This window comes from Lampris incognitus, chromosome 6, assembly GCF_029633865.1.
Source record: "Lampris incognitus isolate fLamInc1 chromosome 6, fLamInc1.hap2, whole genome shotgun sequence".
Taxonomy (NCBI): Eukaryota; Metazoa; Chordata; class Actinopteri; order Lampriformes; family Lampridae; genus Lampris; species Lampris incognitus.
This window is the reverse complement of record NC_079216.1, coordinates 67,134,176-67,153,776: the sequence shown is the minus strand read 5'-3', so window position 1 is coordinate 67,153,776 and position 19,601 is coordinate 67,134,176. Positions and strand designations below refer to the sequence as shown.

The 19,601-nt window shown below is 50.8% G+C and overlaps 1 protein-coding gene across 1 annotated transcript; it reads right to left on the bottom strand.

Moving 5' to 3' along the window:
• Nucleotides 1–368: 368 nt before the first annotated feature.
• Nucleotides 369–18,372, bottom strand: si:dkey-234i14.6 (uncharacterized). The gene is made up of 5 exons (XM_056282179.1): nucleotides 17,566–18,372; nucleotides 9,417–9,593; nucleotides 4,222–4,431; nucleotides 2,189–2,402; nucleotides 369–1,063 (listed from the first exon to the last, which is right to left on the bottom strand). The coding sequence occupies exons 1-5, from the start codon at nucleotides 18,088–18,090 to the stop codon at nucleotides 885–887; spliced, it is 1,305 nt and encodes a 434-aa protein (XP_056138154.1). The 5' UTR covers nucleotides 18,091–18,372; the 3' UTR covers nucleotides 369–884.
• Between the last annotated feature and the right edge of the window lie 1,229 nt (nucleotides 18,373–19,601).

Below are 19,601 nucleotides of genomic sequence, written 5' to 3'. Positions count from 1 at the left end.
ATTTACCTCATAACCCCTGGCATATATATGTCTGTATATATTGGTGTTGACTGATTGATGTTGTTTATTCTTGCAATTTACTAAAAAAAGACAGAAAGAACATTACAACCCTTACTTCCTCGTTTACTGCTACCTCTGATGGGCTACATTGAGATTGGGTACATTGGATACTTAATGCACATATCTAATGTACCCAATGTAGTGTCATGTCATGTCATGTCATGTGGCACGGTGGCACAGTGGTTAGCGCGGTCGCCTCACAGCAAGAAGGTCCTGGGTTCGAGCCCCGGGGAAGTCCAACCGTGGGGGTCGTCCCTGGTTGTCCTTTGTGTTGCGTGGAGTTAGCGTGTTCTCCCCGTGTCTGCTCCGGTTTCCTCCCACAGTCCAAAACATGTAGGTCAGGTGACTCGGCCGTACTAAGTTGCCCCTAGGTGTGTGTGTGTGTGTGTGTGTGTGTGTGTGTGTGTGTGTGTGTGTGTGTGTGTGTGTGTGTGTGTGTGTGTGTGTGTTGGCCCTGTGTGACAGTCTGACAGCCTGTCCAGGGTGTCTCTCCAATGACTGCTGGGATAGGCTCCAGCATCCCGTGACCCTGACAGCAGGATAAGCGGTTCGGATAATGGATGGATGGATACGTAATGCCTATTATAATGCCACATACAGCTGTTTTAGCGAATGCCATTTTAAGACGGCGATTCACGGACTGGCTGTGACGTCACAGTGTTTCGGGGACACTTGGAGAACTGCTCAGTATCATGGCTGCTAATGGGGTGGAAGGCCTACAGCATGTAAATAATGTTGAAACTTGTGATCGTTTCCCTTTTAAGATTCCATCGTTATTACTCATCCAACCACCAGGTGGCGATATGAATTCTCTTGGTCCCATGTTACTCATACATGGACTGAGCCAGGCCTGTCTGCTTGAAGGTCTCAGCCACCTGTCTGGAGTGCTGTATCTTGGCAGACAGGGCCTCCAGGACATCGTTCTGGTCTACAGCAGTAGCTGTCCGGTATATGAGGGTCCCCAGGGACTCCAGACCACGCATACCCAGGTTCACCCCACAACCTGGGGGGAGAGCAGAGAGGGATGGGAATGGGCGGGTTACAAAGACATGAACCGTGTAGCATCCCCGCGACCCCGAGAGCAGGATAAGTGGTTGGGATAATGGATGGATGGGTTTTTTGTCTTTACTAATTGGTTCTCAGAAACGAGCGTATGATGCCGTAACGGGCGGCTCCGTCAACCTCTGCACACAAACTAAACTGTGGCCTTAAAGACAAATTAAGGTCCTCAGTGAAAAGACAGCGAGATACATGACTAAATACAGAGCAGTATGGAAACAACCCCAGGTAAGTGTTGTCTGAGAGGACACCGAGGGCAGCAGCAGTGACTCATATCGTTCACAGAAACACACACACATGTGCTCGTGTACCTGCGTGCACGGCATGGGTGTGCGCACACACACACACACACACACACACACACACACAAACAGTTACGCAACTTGCATCTTTTACCTTCTCCGGCTCACCCGCTCTGCCTTGTATTCTCAGGTGGCTTTCAGTTCTATAAATAGGGGCCATTCATGTCCAAGAGCCATCGTTTGTGTCAGCTTTAGAAACCCTCGGGACTTCTGGAGGGAACGAGGAGGAGGAGGATGATTGGTGTGTAGGAGCCTTGAGCCGGACGTTTCCAGAGGACCAACAAATAATTCACTGCTATTTACATCAACACCGCCACCAGCTTTGAATATTTCTGAGGTACTACACTGATCCCCGTGGGGCAATTCTGCTCTGCATTTACCCCATCCTAGCTGTGTAGCTAGGGGCAGTGGGCCGCCGCCGTGCAGCACCCGGCAGCCAACTCCAGTTGGTCTCGCCATGCCTTGCTCAGGGGCACAGACAGCAGTATTAACCCTAACATGCATGTTTCTTTTTGATGGTGGGGGAAACCGGAGCACCCGGAGAAAACCCACCGCAGACGCGGGGAGAACATGCAAACTCCACACAGAGGACGACCTGGGACGACCCCCAAGGTTGGACAACCCCGGGATTCGAACCCAGAACCTTCTTGCTGTGAGGTGACAGCGCTAACCACTGGGCCACCATGCCGCCATACAATCAACTATAATCAGATTCTCAAATTCTAAGACTGACAATCACAACTGTATGAACATTCATATATATATACCTGTGTCAAAGTTGAGGACACGTGCCGCCTCGCCCTCCACGGTGACCGCCACGTTGTCTTCCTCTATGTAAGCAGCGCTGATGCGTCTGTGGGACAACTGGATTTCGAAGAGGCGGCGGCTGCACTGCATGTGGTGCAGCGTTAGGTCACTGAGACGAGGCTCTACGTCTGTCTTATACGCGTTGAAGGACTGGTAGAAGATATTCTTCATAATCTGGAGGAAGATACAATTGGTTTTTTTCAGTACATTAAGAAGGCAGTCTCACCTATTTTCACTGAGCCAGGCAGTAAGGCCCCGTGACCCCGCCAGGTCCTGAGATGGCCTGGCGGGGTCACATTGGGCGGCAGGCGGGGAGACACCTTGGCCAGGTCGCCGGGCCATCACAGGGCCTTGCCACCTGTCCAGGGTGTCTCCCCGTCTGCCGCCCAATGACTGCTGGGACAGGCTCCAGCATCCCCGTGACCCTGATAGCAGGGTAAGTGCTTTGCATAATGGATGGATAGACAGGAAGTCACCCGATGTGGGGCGGGGTAGGGTCACCTTACACCAGTGTGATGGGTGACTTTTCCCACTGAGACAGGCAGACGGGAATCATGACTGACTAAATGAAAACTTCTGTTGATAGGGAAGTTCAAGAGCAGAATAGCAGGGCTGACATATCGGCATTCTCAGGCTATACTTGAAGACCATTCGTCATCTAAACTGGGCGGTAGGAAAATGTGGTTGTCTGCCAGGGTCGTTCTCCATAAAACTCAAGCTGCAACGTGGGAAATAAAAAATATTCCCACGATGGCCATGTGCCTGTACAAATTCAGATTCTACAGTTATTTTAGATATTGTGTGACAAATCCCCCACCCCCCCTTCTCTGTCCCTCCCTCTCTCCCTCTCTCTCTCTCTCCCCCCTCTCTCCCTCTCTCTCTCTCCCCCTGCACATCTGTGCTCTCTTTAGCCCATGCTAGAACAGCCATCTGTTACCAAGTAACAGTGCATGTGGACAGACGCCCACGTAGCAACAGGAGGACCCTGGATTGTCTTGTTGTGTGACATCATATATGTCTACACTATGGCTAAGGGCTTTACAATCGCTGCAGTATTTCACATAATGAACCTGGACAGTTTACATTATGTGCCAGCTGCCCACCGTCGGTTACGGCCCCTGATGGGTGTCGTTGGGTGCAGGAGTTGGGCACCTGTGGTTGATGCTCATAGGAGGACTCTGCTCTCCATTGACTCCCCGTTGTGTGACAGCAGGGTACAAACTGCCTTTACATGCACATGAGCAGGTACACACACACACACACACACACACACACACACACACACACACACAAAAACAGCACTGATGTCGAAACACTTCCCAATTCCTCCTCTATGCTGCTTTTCTCTCTTCCTCCGCATCGGTGTGTGGGTGCACACTCGCACACACACAGACACACACACAGACACACACACACACACACACACACACACACACTAATGGATGCAGCCACACACACACAACAGCGCGGTGAAAGGCCACTTGCTGAATGAAAGGTGAGGAATCAGCAGGCAGGGAAGGCAGCGCTGCACTGTGGACGGTTATTATTAGCTCTCGTTCCTCCTTATTAACATGGAAATGGTGTATATTGGCGAGGCCAAGTGTGCAGCGAAGGCTCACATCCACCCTTATACAGAGCATCCTGCTCTATATAAGGGTGGATGTGAGCAGCGAAGGCTCACATCCACCCTTATACAGAGCATCCTGCTCTATATAAGGGTGGATGTGAGCCGCGAAGGCTCACATCCACCCTTATACAGAGCATCCTGCTCTATATAAGGGTGGATGTGAGCCGCGAAGGCTCACATCCACCCTTATACAGAGCATCCTGCTCTCGTCATTAATGTCTGAACAAATTAGTTGATCAGGAAAAAAAAAACCCCTGTTCTTACTGAGCCGTGGTATATTCTGGGGCTGTGGGGGACAAAGACAACAGCGGGCAGCCAGTAACGAGTGCTGCTGACGCCATCAAGAGGGGACAAAGGGGCACTTACAGAGGAGTTGGCGGTGTGCCTAAGGAAGCGGACCATCTTCGTGTCAGCAGTGGAGCAGACCAGGGCCATGTAGCGGTTTCTGAAGGTCCCGTAGATCTTCAGGTGGAAGCCGGGCTTTGATGCGGGGCTCCGGTGCTCTCTGAAGGCCTCCACGCCGTACGCGGAGAGGTCAAAGTAGAGGCTGTGGGCCCGGATCTCTGGCGTGGGCACCTGAGGTGTGGTGGAGTGTTCGGGGACAGAGAGGAGGGGGAGACGACACATCACACACCGTTAACTCTCAGTGTTGGAACAACAACAGGCAGCTGTTTACTAAGCACTGACAGGAAGCCGCTGACGATGTGGGCGCTTCTGATTTTACTATTAAAACTATTTGCACACTGGGGCACCCGGGTAGCATAGTGGTCAGTTCTGTTCCCTACCAACACGGGGATCGCTGGTTCGAATCCCTGTGTTACCTCTGGTCCAGACAGCATCTGGATGTGGGCCACTTCAGGCAGTGATGCAGCACTGCTGGTCTTCTTCTGGCCCTGACAAACTGGATGTGAGCCTGAAGTGGCCCACATGTATCATAGCAAATATGGCCCAAATATGCCAAATCACATGTGGGCCTTTTGTGGCAAAGATGTGGTCTGGATGTGACCCTGAAGTGGCCCGTGTGGTAAATGGTGAATATGGCTCAAATATCACAAAACAAACATGGGCACCTTTGGCAAACATGTGGTACATGCAGCATTGCGATGGCTTGGTTCTGGCCCAGATCTGGCAAACAGGAGCGGACCGCCCAAGTGCCGTCACTCCATGCGGTATGTGGGCCGGATGAAGTGTCGGGTGTGGGACGGGTCCGGGCCACAGCAGTTTTGCTATGTAAGGGCTTGGTCGGGCGTCCCTACAGACACAATTGGCCGTGTCTGCGGGTGGGAAGACGGATGTGGGTAGGTGTCCTGGTCGCTGCACTAGCGCCTCCTCTGGTCGGTCGGGGGGGCGCCTGTTCGGGGAGGAGGGGGAACTGGGGGGAATAGCGTGATCCTCCCATGTGCTACGTCCCCCAGGTGAAACTCCTCACTGTCAGGTGAGAAGAAGCGGCTGGTGACTCCACATGTATGGGAGGAGACATGTGGTAGTCTGCAGCCCTCCCCGGATCAGCAGAGGGGGAGGAGCAGAAACCGGGACGGCTCGGAAGAGGGGGGTAATTAGCCGGGTACAGTTGGGGAGAAAAAGAGGGGGGAAATAAAACAAAGAAGAAGAAAGCCACTTTATTTTGTCATTGTACAGGTTCCAATGAAATGTGTCTTCTGTGTGTAACCCATCCTGTTGTGTAGGCAGTGGTCAAGCAACTGCAGTTCTTCTTTCCATTGCCTTGCTCAGAGGCACAGGCAGGAGTATTAACCCCAACGTGCAGGTCTTTTTGATGGTGGGAGGAAACCGGAGCACCCGGAGGAAACCCACTCAGACACGGACATGCAAACAGACAAGTCAGAAAGACAATCCTTTGTAGAGGTAACGTTTCTTTTTCCGTTCGACGGCACAGCACCATCATTTAGACTCGGGCTTTTGAATCACCTCGATTCGTTTTCTAAAATCATATTTATTTACCATTTTCCTTCGAACCACAATCGATCCGTTTCCCATTAATGACAAGAACCAGGCCGATCAGGCAGCATTTAATGTTGTCAGGGAGACAGCTGGGGGGGGGGTGTCCTGGAGCGGGGGGGGGGTATGACAGTTACAGGGGATGTAAGCGATGGGTCGGGATGCTGAGGCTGAGCAGGTCCATGTCCTGTGAGCTAAATTCAATAAGTAAAGGAAACAGGCGGTGCGGAGAAAGGGACCAGCCGCTTGGCCCCGGAGGAGGAGGTGATGCCGGTGGCACATCGGGAGCTTCACCCTCAGACAGCTGGGGAAACAACTGAGGCTGGAGACACGTGCGGGGCATTTCCCCGGAAACTGTTCGCCATGCTTATTTCTCCATTTGTCGCTCCGCCTGTCTGTCTCTCCGAATACATCTGTGTCAGTGTTTCTGTCTGTCTGAGGAAAGGCCTGACAGGCTGGTTTACTAACAGTCAGTATGTTTACACCACGTTAGGACAAGAGGATTTATTGTGTTAGTGCGACTAAAACTGGACTTTTGAAATACACGTAAATGTGTTAGTCTGGCTGAAGTTGTACTAAATGGGATGTCTGGAAGTGGGACCAACACACCCACACGACGCGGTTGGGGATGGATTTCCTCTGGCATGTACACGCTTCAATTGGTCCCGAACTGGCCTAGGGGTTCTGCACATGACCCACAGTTCCCGCGGCACTACAGCGTAGTGTAGCGGATTTGGGGGGCAGTCCAGGAACCGCTGCATCCAGGACACGAACCCGGATCTCCCACACCACGGGTGACAACGTTAACCGGTCGACCAAAGGGTCCGACCCGTTAGCCCAAGGGCTAACGAGTCTATTTATCTGGCCCGTTACACTACCCCGCTCCTTTGGGGAGGGGCGTCCCCACGCTTCAGCATATCAGCTCCCTATGATATGCTCCCTATGCCCTACCCCGCTCATATCAGCTCCCTATGATATGCTCCCTATGCCCTACCCCGCTCATATCAGCTCCCTATGCCCTACCCCGCTCATATCAGCTCCCTATGATATGCTCCCTATGCCCTACCCCGCTCATATCAGCTCCCTATGATATGCTCCCTATGCCCTACCCCGCTCATATCAGCTCCCTATGATATGCTCCCTATGCCCTACCCCGCTCATATCAGCTCCCTATGCCCTCACGCCTCTGATGGCCTCACGCCTCTGATGGCCTCACAGTCTCACCACCCCACTTCTGACACCAATGTAGTGAATTCGGGGGGCAGTCTGGGTACCACCACAGCTGGGACACGAACCCGCGTCTCCCGCACCACGGGCGACTACGTTAACCGGTCGACTAAAGGGTCCGACCCGTTAGCCAAGGGCTACCGTGTATTTATCCATGCACGTTACACTACCCCCCCCCCCCCTCCTGCAGCGGTTCCTGGACTGCCCCCCGAATTCGCTACAGTATCAACATGGCGAGTGCTGGAGCGACAACCATGCATTTCTGGACAGACGAGGAGACAAACTTCATGTTGTGTGTGCCAGCTAAAGCGCTGACACACACAACATACAGCGCTGTAAAGCGGCCCGTGTTTTCACAGCGCTTGTTTGGTATGTGACGCAATAGGTCAACCGGAAGAAGGTCCAATAGCAACCAGCTGCGGGATCGCCGGGTCGAATCCCTGTGTTACGTCCGGCTTGGTCGGGCGTCCCTACAGACACATTTGGCTGTGCCTGCGGCGGGTGGGAAGCCGGATGTGGGTATGTGTCCTGGTCGCTGCACTAGCGCCTCCTCTGGTCGGTCGGGGCGCCCGTTCCGGGGGGAGGGGGAGGAACTGGGCGCTGACTGGGAGGAATAGCGTGATCCTCCCACGTGCTACGTCCCCCTGGTGAAACTCCTCACTGTCAGGGGAAAAGAGGCGGCTGGTGATTGACTCCACATGTATGGGAGGAGGCATGTGGTAGTCTGCAGCCCTCCCCGGATCGGCAGAGGGGGTGGAGCAGAGACCGGGACGGCTCAGAAGAGTGGGGTACAACTGGGGGAGAAAAAAAGGGGGAACATTTTTTGGGGAAAAAAGTAGCTACCAGCTGAAAGGGGGCATATCGCCACCTACCATACCGGGGTCGGCCATACTTCCGTCAGTAAATGGATTCTGCCCCGGTTCTTGTGTACTGGGACGACGACAGCAGTCCAGTTACATGGCCTAATGGAGCTGTAACCGTAGCTCCACTTCACTGTGCAGCATGTCAACACAGTGGGTGACAGCACCTCTGAGTCATCATTACAAGAAATCAGCTGTTTATAGAACTGATGACGACCTTTGGCACAGGATGTGGAAGCTGGTGTTCTGTTATGGGCCTTCATCATCAACAGCTGGAGGGAAGGAATAGGTGCCAGCTCGGAGGCATGGTGACACAGCTGCCATTTCACCACCACCACCACCACCACCTGCCTGCATCGGTGCAACAGCTGCACCTATCAGGTTCAGAGAGCGGGTCAGAAGACAGCGGGGCCAGCAGTGGTGCTGACAGGGTTCAGACCGTGTGCTGAAACCCCGCTGCTTGTTTTAGCATCAGGTATTGTTGTTCAGCCGCCGCAGTCCAGTCCACGTCGCTCCGCCTGCTCAGATTAGCTGTATGGTGCCGAAAAGGTTTCTGTCTCTCTCACAACATCCTGTTTCTGCTGTCTCTTAATATCCTGTTTCTACTGTCTCACAACATCCTGTTTCTACTGTCTCACAACATCCTGTTTCTACTGTCTCACAATATCCAGTTTCTACTGTCTCACAACATCCTGTTTCTGCTGTCTCACAACATCCTGTTTCTGCTGTCTCTTAATATCCTGTTTCTACTGTCTCACAACATCCTGTTTCTACTGTCTCACAACATCCTGTTTCTGCTGTCTCACAACATCCTGTTTCTACTGTCTCACAACCTCCTGTTTCTGCTGTCTCACAACATCCTGTTTCTACTGTCTCACAACATCCTGTTTCTGCTGTCTCACAACATCCTGTTTCTGCTGTCTCACAATATCCTGTTTCTACTGTCTCACAATATCCAGTTTCTACTGTCTCACAACATCCTGTTTCTGCTGTCTCACAACATCCTGTTTCTACTGTCTCACAACATCCTGTTTCTGCTGTCTCACAACATCCTGTTTCTGCTGTCTCACAATATCCTGTTTCTACTGTCTCACAATATCCAGTTTCTACTGTCTCACAACATCCTGTTTCTGCTGTCTCACAACATCCTGTTTCTACTGTCTCACAACATCCTGTTTCTGCTGTCTCACAACATCCTGTTTCTACTGTCTCACAACATCCTGTTTCTGCTGTCTCACAACATCCTGTTTCTGCTGTCTCACAACATCCTCTTTCTGCTGTCTCACAATATCCAGTTTCTACTGTCTCACAACATCCTGTTTCTACTGTCTCACAATATCCTGTTTCTACCGTCTTCATGTTTCTACTGTCTTCATGTTTATACAAACTCCACCCTGTTGGTTATTGCCTCAGCATCTGTCAGCTGGCAAGCACGTCCATTAGTGTGTGTGTGTGTGTGTGTGTGTGTGTGTGTGTGTGTGTGTGTGTGTGTGTGTGTGTGTGTGTGATTCTCCAGACCTGTCTCTGGTCCAGTCTCTCTATGGTTGCGTTAGCTCCGTAGGCATGGCAGGACTCCACGGTGTAATCAGAGCTGATGCCCAGCACGGAGCAGGAGTCGCCACATGACCCGTCAGCCACCACAATCACACGAGGCCAGTCGCTGTGAGGGATCCGGCGCAGGTAGTCCTCTGTGAACTGAGACGAGAAGGAGAAAAAGAGAGAGGAGAAACATCTTTCTAAAGAGGGTGACTTAATAATCCGACAGGAAATGTGATTATGTAAGCCATAAAACCAATACAGCTTATCAACTAAGGTTGCGGTTGTGTTGCTGAATGCATCGTGCCAGTGGCTCTTCTCTTGGGAAGATCTATGACTGATGTACGTGCACGTGTATGGGTATGTGTACATGCACGTGCACGTGTATGGGTATGTGTACATGCACATGCACGTGCACGTGCATGGGTATGGGTATGTGTACGTGCATGCATCATCTCACAGTGAAGGACTAGCACCTGGCCCCTGCAAAAAGAGGTTGGAAAGATTGACAGGTTGAAAAGGAAAGGAAAGCGGCAGGACTCCAGACCTCAAATCCAGTGTGGTTTTGAGGGGCTGCTATGGCTCAGAGAGCAGGACAATTTGTGTGTAATCTATTTAGCCTGCAGGGACCCGGTGCTTTAAAAGGCTTCCTTTGCATTCACAGACCTTACGGCATTGACAGGGAAGTAAAGGACACACAAAAAAAAAATCCGTCATCAAACACAGCGTCCTGTCTAATCAAGAGAGAATGGGGAGCTTGGCAGTGACTCTGAGTGAGACGGAAGTTTACAGCAATCAAAAGCCACCTTGACCTTGTCTTCCATCTTCCAAAGCACAAGCGAGTCAGTGACCGGCCAGGAAGACAGCCGCAGTAAACAGGAACGACACTGGAGCTGGGGAGGAGGGGAAAGGAAAGCTACTGGCCCCACCGACAAGGCCTTGCAGTGCATGACTGTGCAACTAAGGTAACAGGTAATTCTAACACGCAATGGGGGGGGGCTACCAGGGCTCAGAAGGGGGGGGGGAATTAAAAGTTTGTTCTGGTTTGTACATTTTTATTTCTACCTAATTAGTGTGATAACGTCAGTTAACTTCTGGCAGAGGTGTACTGCTGTGGAGCGCGTCCACAGGTGGCGGATAGTGGACGGCTCCCTCAAATAATGGGGACAGCTGCGAAATAAGCAGGCTTACCTGGCGAATAAGGAGACACGGACCAACAGCGGCGGTTGCCACCAGTGCCATTGGGTGGCACTGGTGGACCTGTAAAAAGCTGCACAAGCCCCATAACGGCGCTGTGACAAGGCGTTTGAAGGTGGCCTTTAAATAGAGCTGCTCCACACTGGGCAGCAGCAGCCAGCACCTGCAGCTGGCGGACGAGCCAAACCGTCTGGCCAACGGCAGCTTCAGGACAACAGGAGGCATGCTGGGAACTCTAGTATCTGGTCTCCTGTACTGCGGGCAGAAGGCGATGGTAAACCACTGTCTATTTTTACCAAAAACTCAAAATATGCCTAACGGCGGACAGTTGTTGAGCAAGTTTTTCGGCGGCCAGCGTCATAGCTGATGATGCCGAAGAAAGAAAGAAAGAAAGAAAGAAAGAAAGAAAGAAAGAAAGAAAGAAAGAAAGAAAGAAACGTCAGTTAGAACTGGCTCAATACATCGACTGAGGGACTTAAAGAAAATAGTGGAGGCTCTCTGAGGCCCCTCTCACCCCTCTCTGAGGCCCCTCTCACCCTCTCTGAGGTCCCTCTCACCCCTTACAAAAGATCTACTCAATGACTTTGCAAACAAGAAGTCCCGTCAGCGGGCATTTACGGTGGAATAAACATCATGGGTGTCAGCATCAGCACCCTAAGATGCATCAAAGTTTGAAGTGATGCTATGAAAAAAATGTTCAATCACTGCAAGATGGTTAAGTTAGGTTAAACTAGATTAATGTACTAATGTAATTCAACTCCTTTGGATAACCATGACCTGGATGAATGAGAACTTTCACAGACAGATTAATGTACCGTGATGGTAAATAATATACAGTGTGCTAGAACTCAAAAAAGTGACACGTGAGAGACAAAAGAGGAAAGGGCCCACAGAGACCGCTGATGTACAGGGCCCAGAATTCTGTGCTACACGGCTGCTAACACACATGCGGATAAGGTGTGTTACACTTCACGAGGGAACCTCGACAAAGGTGGTACCAGAAAAGTGGCAACAGTTACCAAAATGCCGGTACTTTCCAGTAATGGAAAGTGAAAAAAGGCCGAGTCGAGTTGAGCCGGTACCATGTAGGGGAAAAGGGGCATTAGACGAGTGATGAAACATATCTCTCAATAAACGTTGTGTCCAGATGAACTGATTCAACTTTCTTTGATTTTCTCACCTGGATTATTGAGCATGTGTAAAGACATTCATCCTGAGGGAGGCAGCTCTGAATTCTGGTTTTGGGTAAGTGTGGACGACTAGACACCAGGTGTAATTTACAGATCCGTGCAACCTCGCCGCTACAACGTTCAGGCACGGTACTTTAAGGACATTTAGACAGGCTTTCTAGCGCACCCATCAGCGGCGGTGTAGTGGGGGGGAAGGGGAAGGACCTACCAGAGCCCAGAAGGGGGGGCCTCAAGGGGGTGGGGGGGGGGCCCTCGGGAAGCCTGGAATTAAATGTTTGTTTTGTTTTGCAAATTTTTATTTCTAACTAATTAGTGTCATAACTTCAGTTAAAATTGGCCCAATACATCGGTTGAGGGACTTAAAGAAAATAGTGAAGGCTCTCTGAGGCCTCTCTCACCCCTTACAAAAGGTTCAAAATCATTTAGTCCGCCCCTCACGAGCATCTCTCAGAGCAGCTCATCTAGTCCTGTTGCGAGTGACTGCTGATACAAGCAAAAGCACAGAGTCATGTCTTTCCCAAAGAAAGCAAAATCTGGGCTCAAGAAAAGAAAAGAAAAAAAGGAAAGGGAGAGAAGGCAAAATGAGGGAAAACAACTGCTGAGTATGTCTGTGAATGTTCTCATTCATCCAGGTCATAGTTATCCAAAGGAACTGAATCAAGTGCAACTGACCCAATATATAACCAAGTCCAGTTGCACTTGGTTCAGTTCCTTTGGATAACTGCTGAGTAATTTCTTCCAAAGGAAAGGTGAGCTATAAGCTTTTAAAAGAAAGGTGACTAGCTAACGCCTACCACCACAGCTAGGTATCAGCTAGCTAGCTAACTCTTAACTCCTATTACCTGAACACAGCAGGAGTTAGCTAGCTAGCTAGTACTGGAACACACGCAGTATCATACATTTATCAGCATCATAGCTGCAATGATGTGAAAGTGATGCATGAGAGACAAAAGAGGAAAGGGGCCCACAGAGACTGCTTATGTATAGGGCCCAGAATTTTGTGCTACGCCCCTGGCACCCATACATACATATTCACAGAGCCGCACTAGAGCAGTTCAACATGGAGAGCTCTCAGTGTTTTTAAAAATTCCCTTTTGGAGTACTGACATGGTCTACCGTATATCTCTGCTTTTCAAGACATGCGAGCAACAAGCCATCAGTTCTTCACAGTCTGTGTAGGGTAGCGAGTCACACACAGTTCCCAAGCTTCTCTTCCTACTCAAACACACACACACATACAGGAGATGGATGCTTAATTGGGCGGAGATGTCCCTTATTGGCCACATGAACTACTCCTGATTCTCTTTGTCTCCAAGCCAGTGCTGAAATACCTGTCACACACCCTGAAACAAACTGGCTGGTTTTCCCTGTATTATGAGGCCATGTTTGGAAACAGGTTGTACACTTGCAGAATGTTTGATTGAGCGCTTCATCACATGGGAGACACATTTCAGAAGCGTGGTGACTTGAGTAGAAAATGTACGCCTATCCATTACCATTCTCCTTGGTTACTGTCACAGCCACCATGATCATTATATGCTTAACAATCATCTAACACATTTCTGTGGTTCATTACAAGCACACCAAGCTGCAGCCTCTAGCGTGGGGTGCCACTACACATTTGTGGGGCGGGGCTGAACATGTAGAGGTTAAGATTAGGGTTAGGGGGCTATATGTGTAGCCCCGCCCCATGTGTAGCCCTGCCCTGTTCTGCAGACTGCAGCTGGGTCCTACTCGTTAATCCGACTCATTTGGGTGAAATCGTATGCCAGAAGTCACTGTCATTTTTAGATGTGATACTCTGCCAAGGTCTGTAATACACAACACCATTCTTTAAAACTCGGAATAGGATGCCTAATTTCGTGATTGAACGGATTCCAGATTACATCCTTGGAAGAGATTTTTGTTTACTATGATACCATTTTTTTCTTTCCACTGGCCTACAAACTTAAGCTAGACTTCCTCTCCGGTTTGAGGATGACATACAGTGCTGCTTGAAAGTTTGTGAACCCTCCAGACAGGGTCACTGTTTTTGTAAAAAAAACATTAAAATAAGCTTATTACACATACATCCAAATCCCAATTTGTAAAGCACACCTTCCAAATAATGGACACACACACAAAAAGAGATATATTTTCATTATTTAATTCAACAAAGGTGGTTTATTTCATAAAAACTGAACATTTAACATGTGCAAAAGTATGTGAACCCTTGTATTAGTAGCTTGTGGCTCCTCCTTTTGCAGCCATTACTTCAACCAAACGTCTTCTGTAACCACTAACCAGTCTCTCGCATCTGCTTATGGGGCTTTTTGCCCACTCCTCCTTGCAGAACTCCGCCAGCTGAGAGAGGTTGGAGGGACATCTGGTATGTACCAACTTCTTCAGGTCTCGCCACAACATTTCAATTGGATTAAGATCCGGACTTTGACTGGGCCAATCCAGAGTACGAATCCTCTTTCTCTGAAGCCGTTCCTTTGTAGCTTTGCTGGAATGCTTTGGGTCATTGTCTTGTTGCATAATCCATTTTCGTCCCAGCTTCAACTCCCTGACTGACGGCAGGAGATTCTGGTCAAGAATTTGTTGATATGCAGTAGAATTCATGGTTCCTTGGATAATATGGAGTCGTCCAGGTCCAGAAGCAGAAAAGCAACCCCAGACCTTCACATTTCCACCACCATGCTTCACTGTTGGGAGGAGGTTCTTCTCTTCATATGCAGTGTTGGCTTTTTGCCAAACATGTTGGTTTTGATTGTGACCAAATTATTCTATTTTGGACTCGTCTGTCCAGAGAATGGACTTCCAGAAGGTCTCTGGTTTGTCCCAAGTGCTCTCTGGCAAAGTTGAAATGGGCAGCTTTGTTCTTTTTTGAGAGCAGAAGCTTCCTTCTAGCAACCCTCCCATGAATGTCATGGCTATTCAGTTTCCGTCTGATTGTAGACACATGCACATTTGTCCCAGATGCTACCAGAGAGGTCTGCAACTCTCTAGAGGTGATGTGTGGGTTGGCCTTTACCTGATTTATTATTCTTCTGGTGCTTCTGGGTGATAGTTTTGATGGGCGTCCACTTCTAGGCAGAGTTGCTGTCATGTTGAAGGCCCTCCATTTGTACATTATTTGTCTTACAGTGGATGGATGGAGCTGGAATCTCTTGGAGATGGTCTTATATCCCTCCCCAGACTGATGGGCTATCACTACCCTCTTCTTCATGTCCTCGGATATCTCCTTTGCTCTCGGCATTGTTGATTTGTATGGGACCACAGTGGTTTGGTTGGTTTCCTCTCTCTTTTAATTAGTGCAGGCCAAACCCTTTCCCAAGGATGTCTCATTTCATTGGTCTGCTTAAATGATTAATTAAGCAGCCAAATGTGTTTCACCCGAGTCTGTTACCTGCTGGACTGAACCACTGCAGCTGGGGGTTCACTTACTTTTGCACATACACTAATTCCATGTTTCATGTAGTTTTTGGGCTACTTAAACAAGTCCCACTAAACACAAGTACCTGCAACTGATAAACATATATCTGACACTTCATACATGAAAACTGGTGATGATTGGAATAAGAAAATCATGGTAAAACAACAGAAACATCTAAACTGCTCAAGGGCTTCACATACTTTCAAGCAGCACTGTAGTATGTAGCAGGTTAGCTTACTGCTGGACCTGTTCGAGCTAACATCATACATTATACAATACTGTGTTATCTGGTGTCATAAAGCTTTAGGACACTTTAAACTTGCAGGCCTGACATGTTTGTTGTCCGGCGTGAATTTGTACGTTAGTTTATTTGTGAGTTATTCAAATGAAATAGTCCAAGTGGAGAAATGCACAGAGCAGGTAACCACTACTCGAAGCCTATCTGGTGGAAACGAGGCGTTTACTGGGGCTGTGTGCTGGCGAGACTCTGGCGATACGATGCGTATCACAACACACCACGAGAAAGGCGATATATTGCGGTTTCCCAGGCCTGTGTTCTTCGTGCTTGCGCTACTTCCTGTCTCAGTTTACGCCGCTGTGTTGCAGTGGAAGAGTCACATGGCTGAAGAGAGACGACAACACTGCGGTCTCGCCGCCGTGGGGTTACACACCACACAACATGTTAGTAAACAATCAAAAACCGATACCGTGGTTTTGAGAGTCGATACAGTATCAGAAAAGATACTATCGCGATACTCGAGTGTATGGATATTTTCTCACACCCCTAGTACTTCCGGTTTTTAATGCCCTCCTAGAGGACAGAGCGGTGAACTGTAAAGTAGGCAGCTACAACTGGCCGGCCCGCCCGCCAGCGAAGGAGAGCGTCTCTCCATGTGAGACAGACGGTCGACAGCCAGGAGAGGCTGCAGCATTAACCGGCTTCTCAGCAGCACACAGAACCGCTGACTCCCCCCCCTTCCCCCTTTCCCCTTCCCCCCTTCCCCTTCCCCTCCCCTTCCGAGTCAATGCACACAGCGATTCACTTGGGGAGGACCGGGTGTTTACAAATGACGATGGCATAGTGTGAAACACCAGCAGCTCCTGCATGTCTAAGATTCTCTCTCTCTCCCTCTCTCTCTGTCTCTCTCTCTCCCTCTCTCTCCCCCCCTCTCTCTCTCTGTCTGTCTCTCTCTTTCTCTGTCGCTCTCTCTCTCTCTGTCTGTCTGTCTCTCTCTCTCTCTCTCTGTCTGTCTGTCTCTCTCTCTCTCTGTCTGTCTGTCTCTCTCTGTCTGTCTGTCTCTCTCTCTGTCTGTCTCTCTCTCTCTCTCTGTCTGTCTGTCTCTCTCTCTCCCTCTCTATCTGTCTGTCTCTCTCTCCCACTCTCTGTCTCTCTCCCTCTCTATCTGTCTGTCTCTCTCTCTCTCTGTCTGTCTCTCTCTCTCTCTCTGTCTGTCTGTCTCTCCCCCTCTCTCTCTCTCTGTTTGTCTGTCTCTCTCTCTCTGTCTGTCTCTCTCTCTCTCCCTCTCTATCTGTCTGTCTCTCTCTCCCACTCTCTGTCTCTCTCCCTCTCTATCTGTCTCTCCCTCTCTCTCTTTATGTCTCTCTCTTTATGTCTCTCTCTCTCTCTCTCTCTCTCTCTCTCTCTCTCTCTCTCTCTCTCTCTCTGTCTCTCTCTTTATGTCTCTCTTTCTCCCTCTTCCTCTCTCTCTGTCTGTCTGTCTCTCTCTCTCTCTCTCTCTGTCTGTCTGTCTGTCTCTCTCTCCCACTCTCTCTCTCTCTCTCTGTCTGTCTCTCTCTCTCTCTCTTTATGTCTCTCTCTCTCTGTCTCTGTCTCTCTCCCTCTCTCTCTGTCTGTCTGTCTCTCTCTCTGTCTCTCTCCCTCTCTCTCCGTCTGTCTGTCTCTCTCTTTATGTCTCTCTCTCTCTCTGTCTCTCTTTATGTCTCTCTCTTTATGTCTCTCTCTCTCCCTCTTCCTCTCTCTCTGTCTCAGGGACCTGAAGAGGTGTATCAACCCAAGTGACAAAAGCTGTGTAACATGCCTTACCAAGGACCTTTAATGAGGGCTGCACAGGGACTATTAAACATTATGTGGGGGGACGGTGGCTTTAGGCGTCCATGTCTGAGTAGCTGTACCCCGGGTAATGAAGTTTACAGGGTGGCTCTGGAATTACTGTGGGATTCAGCCTCACCTGGCCAGCAGGCATACTGGAGGCTGCATGACAGCTACAGGTTCTGACTTTGAGGAGGTCCCATAACGACGTGGCGCAGCAGACTGCACGCTGACGGTAATATGTTGGGCTGCAATCAAAGGGCACCGGGCTCCTACCTTGGTTCCGAGCTGCACCTTGAGGTCCACCTTCTGCTTCTTCTGCTCCAGGATGCTCAGCAGATACTCCTGAAACACGCCGATCTTGGTGAAGAAGTGCTCGTCGTGCCAGCACCCCTCCACGTTGTCAAAGTCCACCCCGAGACCCAGCAGAAACTTGACGCTGCGGGGATCCAGAGCGATCTGCTGGGGGCGGCACAGCAGGGCCGTCCGGTACCTCTCGTCCAGCACGGTCAGCTTCAGCACCTTCCCGGAGCGAACAGCGACCAGCGCGGCCGTCAGCCCGACCGGTCCGGAGCCCACGATGAGCACCGACGCCCTGGCCCGCCACCGCCTGACGCCGTCCAGGCTCACTTTCACCGCCACGTACACGGCCACCGCCACCAGGGTGCCGACCGCCGTGTCGTACGCGAAGGCGGGGTGGCACCGCTCGTCGGCGCCGCTGTCGCCCAGCACCGCCCCGGCGGCGGCGGCGGCAGCGCGCTCCGTCCGCGCTCCGTCCACGCCGTGCGTGCAGAGCAGCATCGCTGCACGTCGTGGCCAGCGTCCGGTTCCGGTTCCGGCGAGAAACTTTCTACCGCATTCTCTCCCCGCACGAGGAGGCGAACCCGAGCACCGAGACTCGAACTCGCGCGTCCGCGCGCTGGGCCGAGAGGCACGTGGCTGCCGGAGTCACTCGCCCCAGACCCGGAACGCGCGCGGCTGCTGCTCGGGGGGCGCGTGTGACGGCTCGGCTACCTCTGAACAGCCAATAAGGACAAAGGACGGAACGGACCGTCCCCGGGTCAGACGGGACTCACTCCACCGGGGGGCGGACGCTGTAGGTCCGACACATGTGACCCTGGGAACCTACTGGATCAACGCTTCATAAGGAGGAGGAGGAGGAGGGGTGTTTCCCTTTCCCCCACCTCCCTCTTTTACTCTCTCACTCTGTCTGTCTCACTCTCCCTCTCTCTCTCTCACTCTTTCGCTCTGTCTCACTCTCATTCTGTCTGTCTCACTCTATCTCTCTTCCCGTGTCTCACTCTCTCACCTCTCTGTCTGACTCACTCTCTGTCTCTCATTCTGTCTGTCTCACTCTATCTCTCTTCCCGTGTCTCACTCTCTCACCTCTCTGTCTGACTCACTCTCTGTCTCTCATTCTGTCTGTCTCCCTCTCTCTCTGTCTCACTCTCATTCTGTCTGTCTCACTCTCTCACCTCTCTGTCTCTCATTCTGTCTGTCTCACTCTCTCACCTCTCTGTCTCTCATTCTGTCTGTCTCACTCTCTCTCACATTCTGTCTGTCTCACTCTCTCACCTCTCTGTCTGACTCACTCTCTGTCTCTCATTCTGTCTGTCTCACTCTCCCTCTCTCACTCTGTCTGTCTCTCTCTCACCTCTCTGTCTCTCATTCTGTCTGTCTCACTCTCTCTCTCTCATCCTGTGTCTCACTCTCTCTCTCTCTCTCATTATGTCTGTCTCACCCTCTCTCTCTCACCTCTGTCTGTTTGTCTGTCTCACTCTCTCTCTCTCATTCTCTGTGTCTCACTCTCTCTCTCATTCTGTCTGTCTCACCCTCTCTCTCTCTGTCTCTCACCCTCTCTTCCTGTGTCTCACTCTCTCTCACCTCTCTGTCTGTCTCACTCCCCCCCCCCCTCTGTCCCCCTTCTCTCCCTCTCTCTGTGTCACTGTCTCGCTCTCTCCCTCACTCCCTCTCCCCCCATATCTCCCTTCCTCTCTCCCGCTCTGTCTGTCTCACCCTCTCTCTGCCTCACTCTCTCCCCCCTGTCCCCCTTCGTCTCTCCCTCCCTCTGTCTACCTCCCTTCCTCCGTCTCCCTCTCTCTAAAATGACATGAAAAACCAGCAGCAAACCTATTGTACAACTCCAGAGGACTGACCACTGAGACAGCCGGCCGGAGTTACTCTCCCACATGACTGAGTGAAGGTGTGCTGTTTGTTGTAGTTGCCTGCAGCCTGTAGGGCCACACCCTGTATCGTCCAGGGAGGGGCCAGTATACACGGTTTGAATCAACAAGGACAGCTTTTGCGACCGG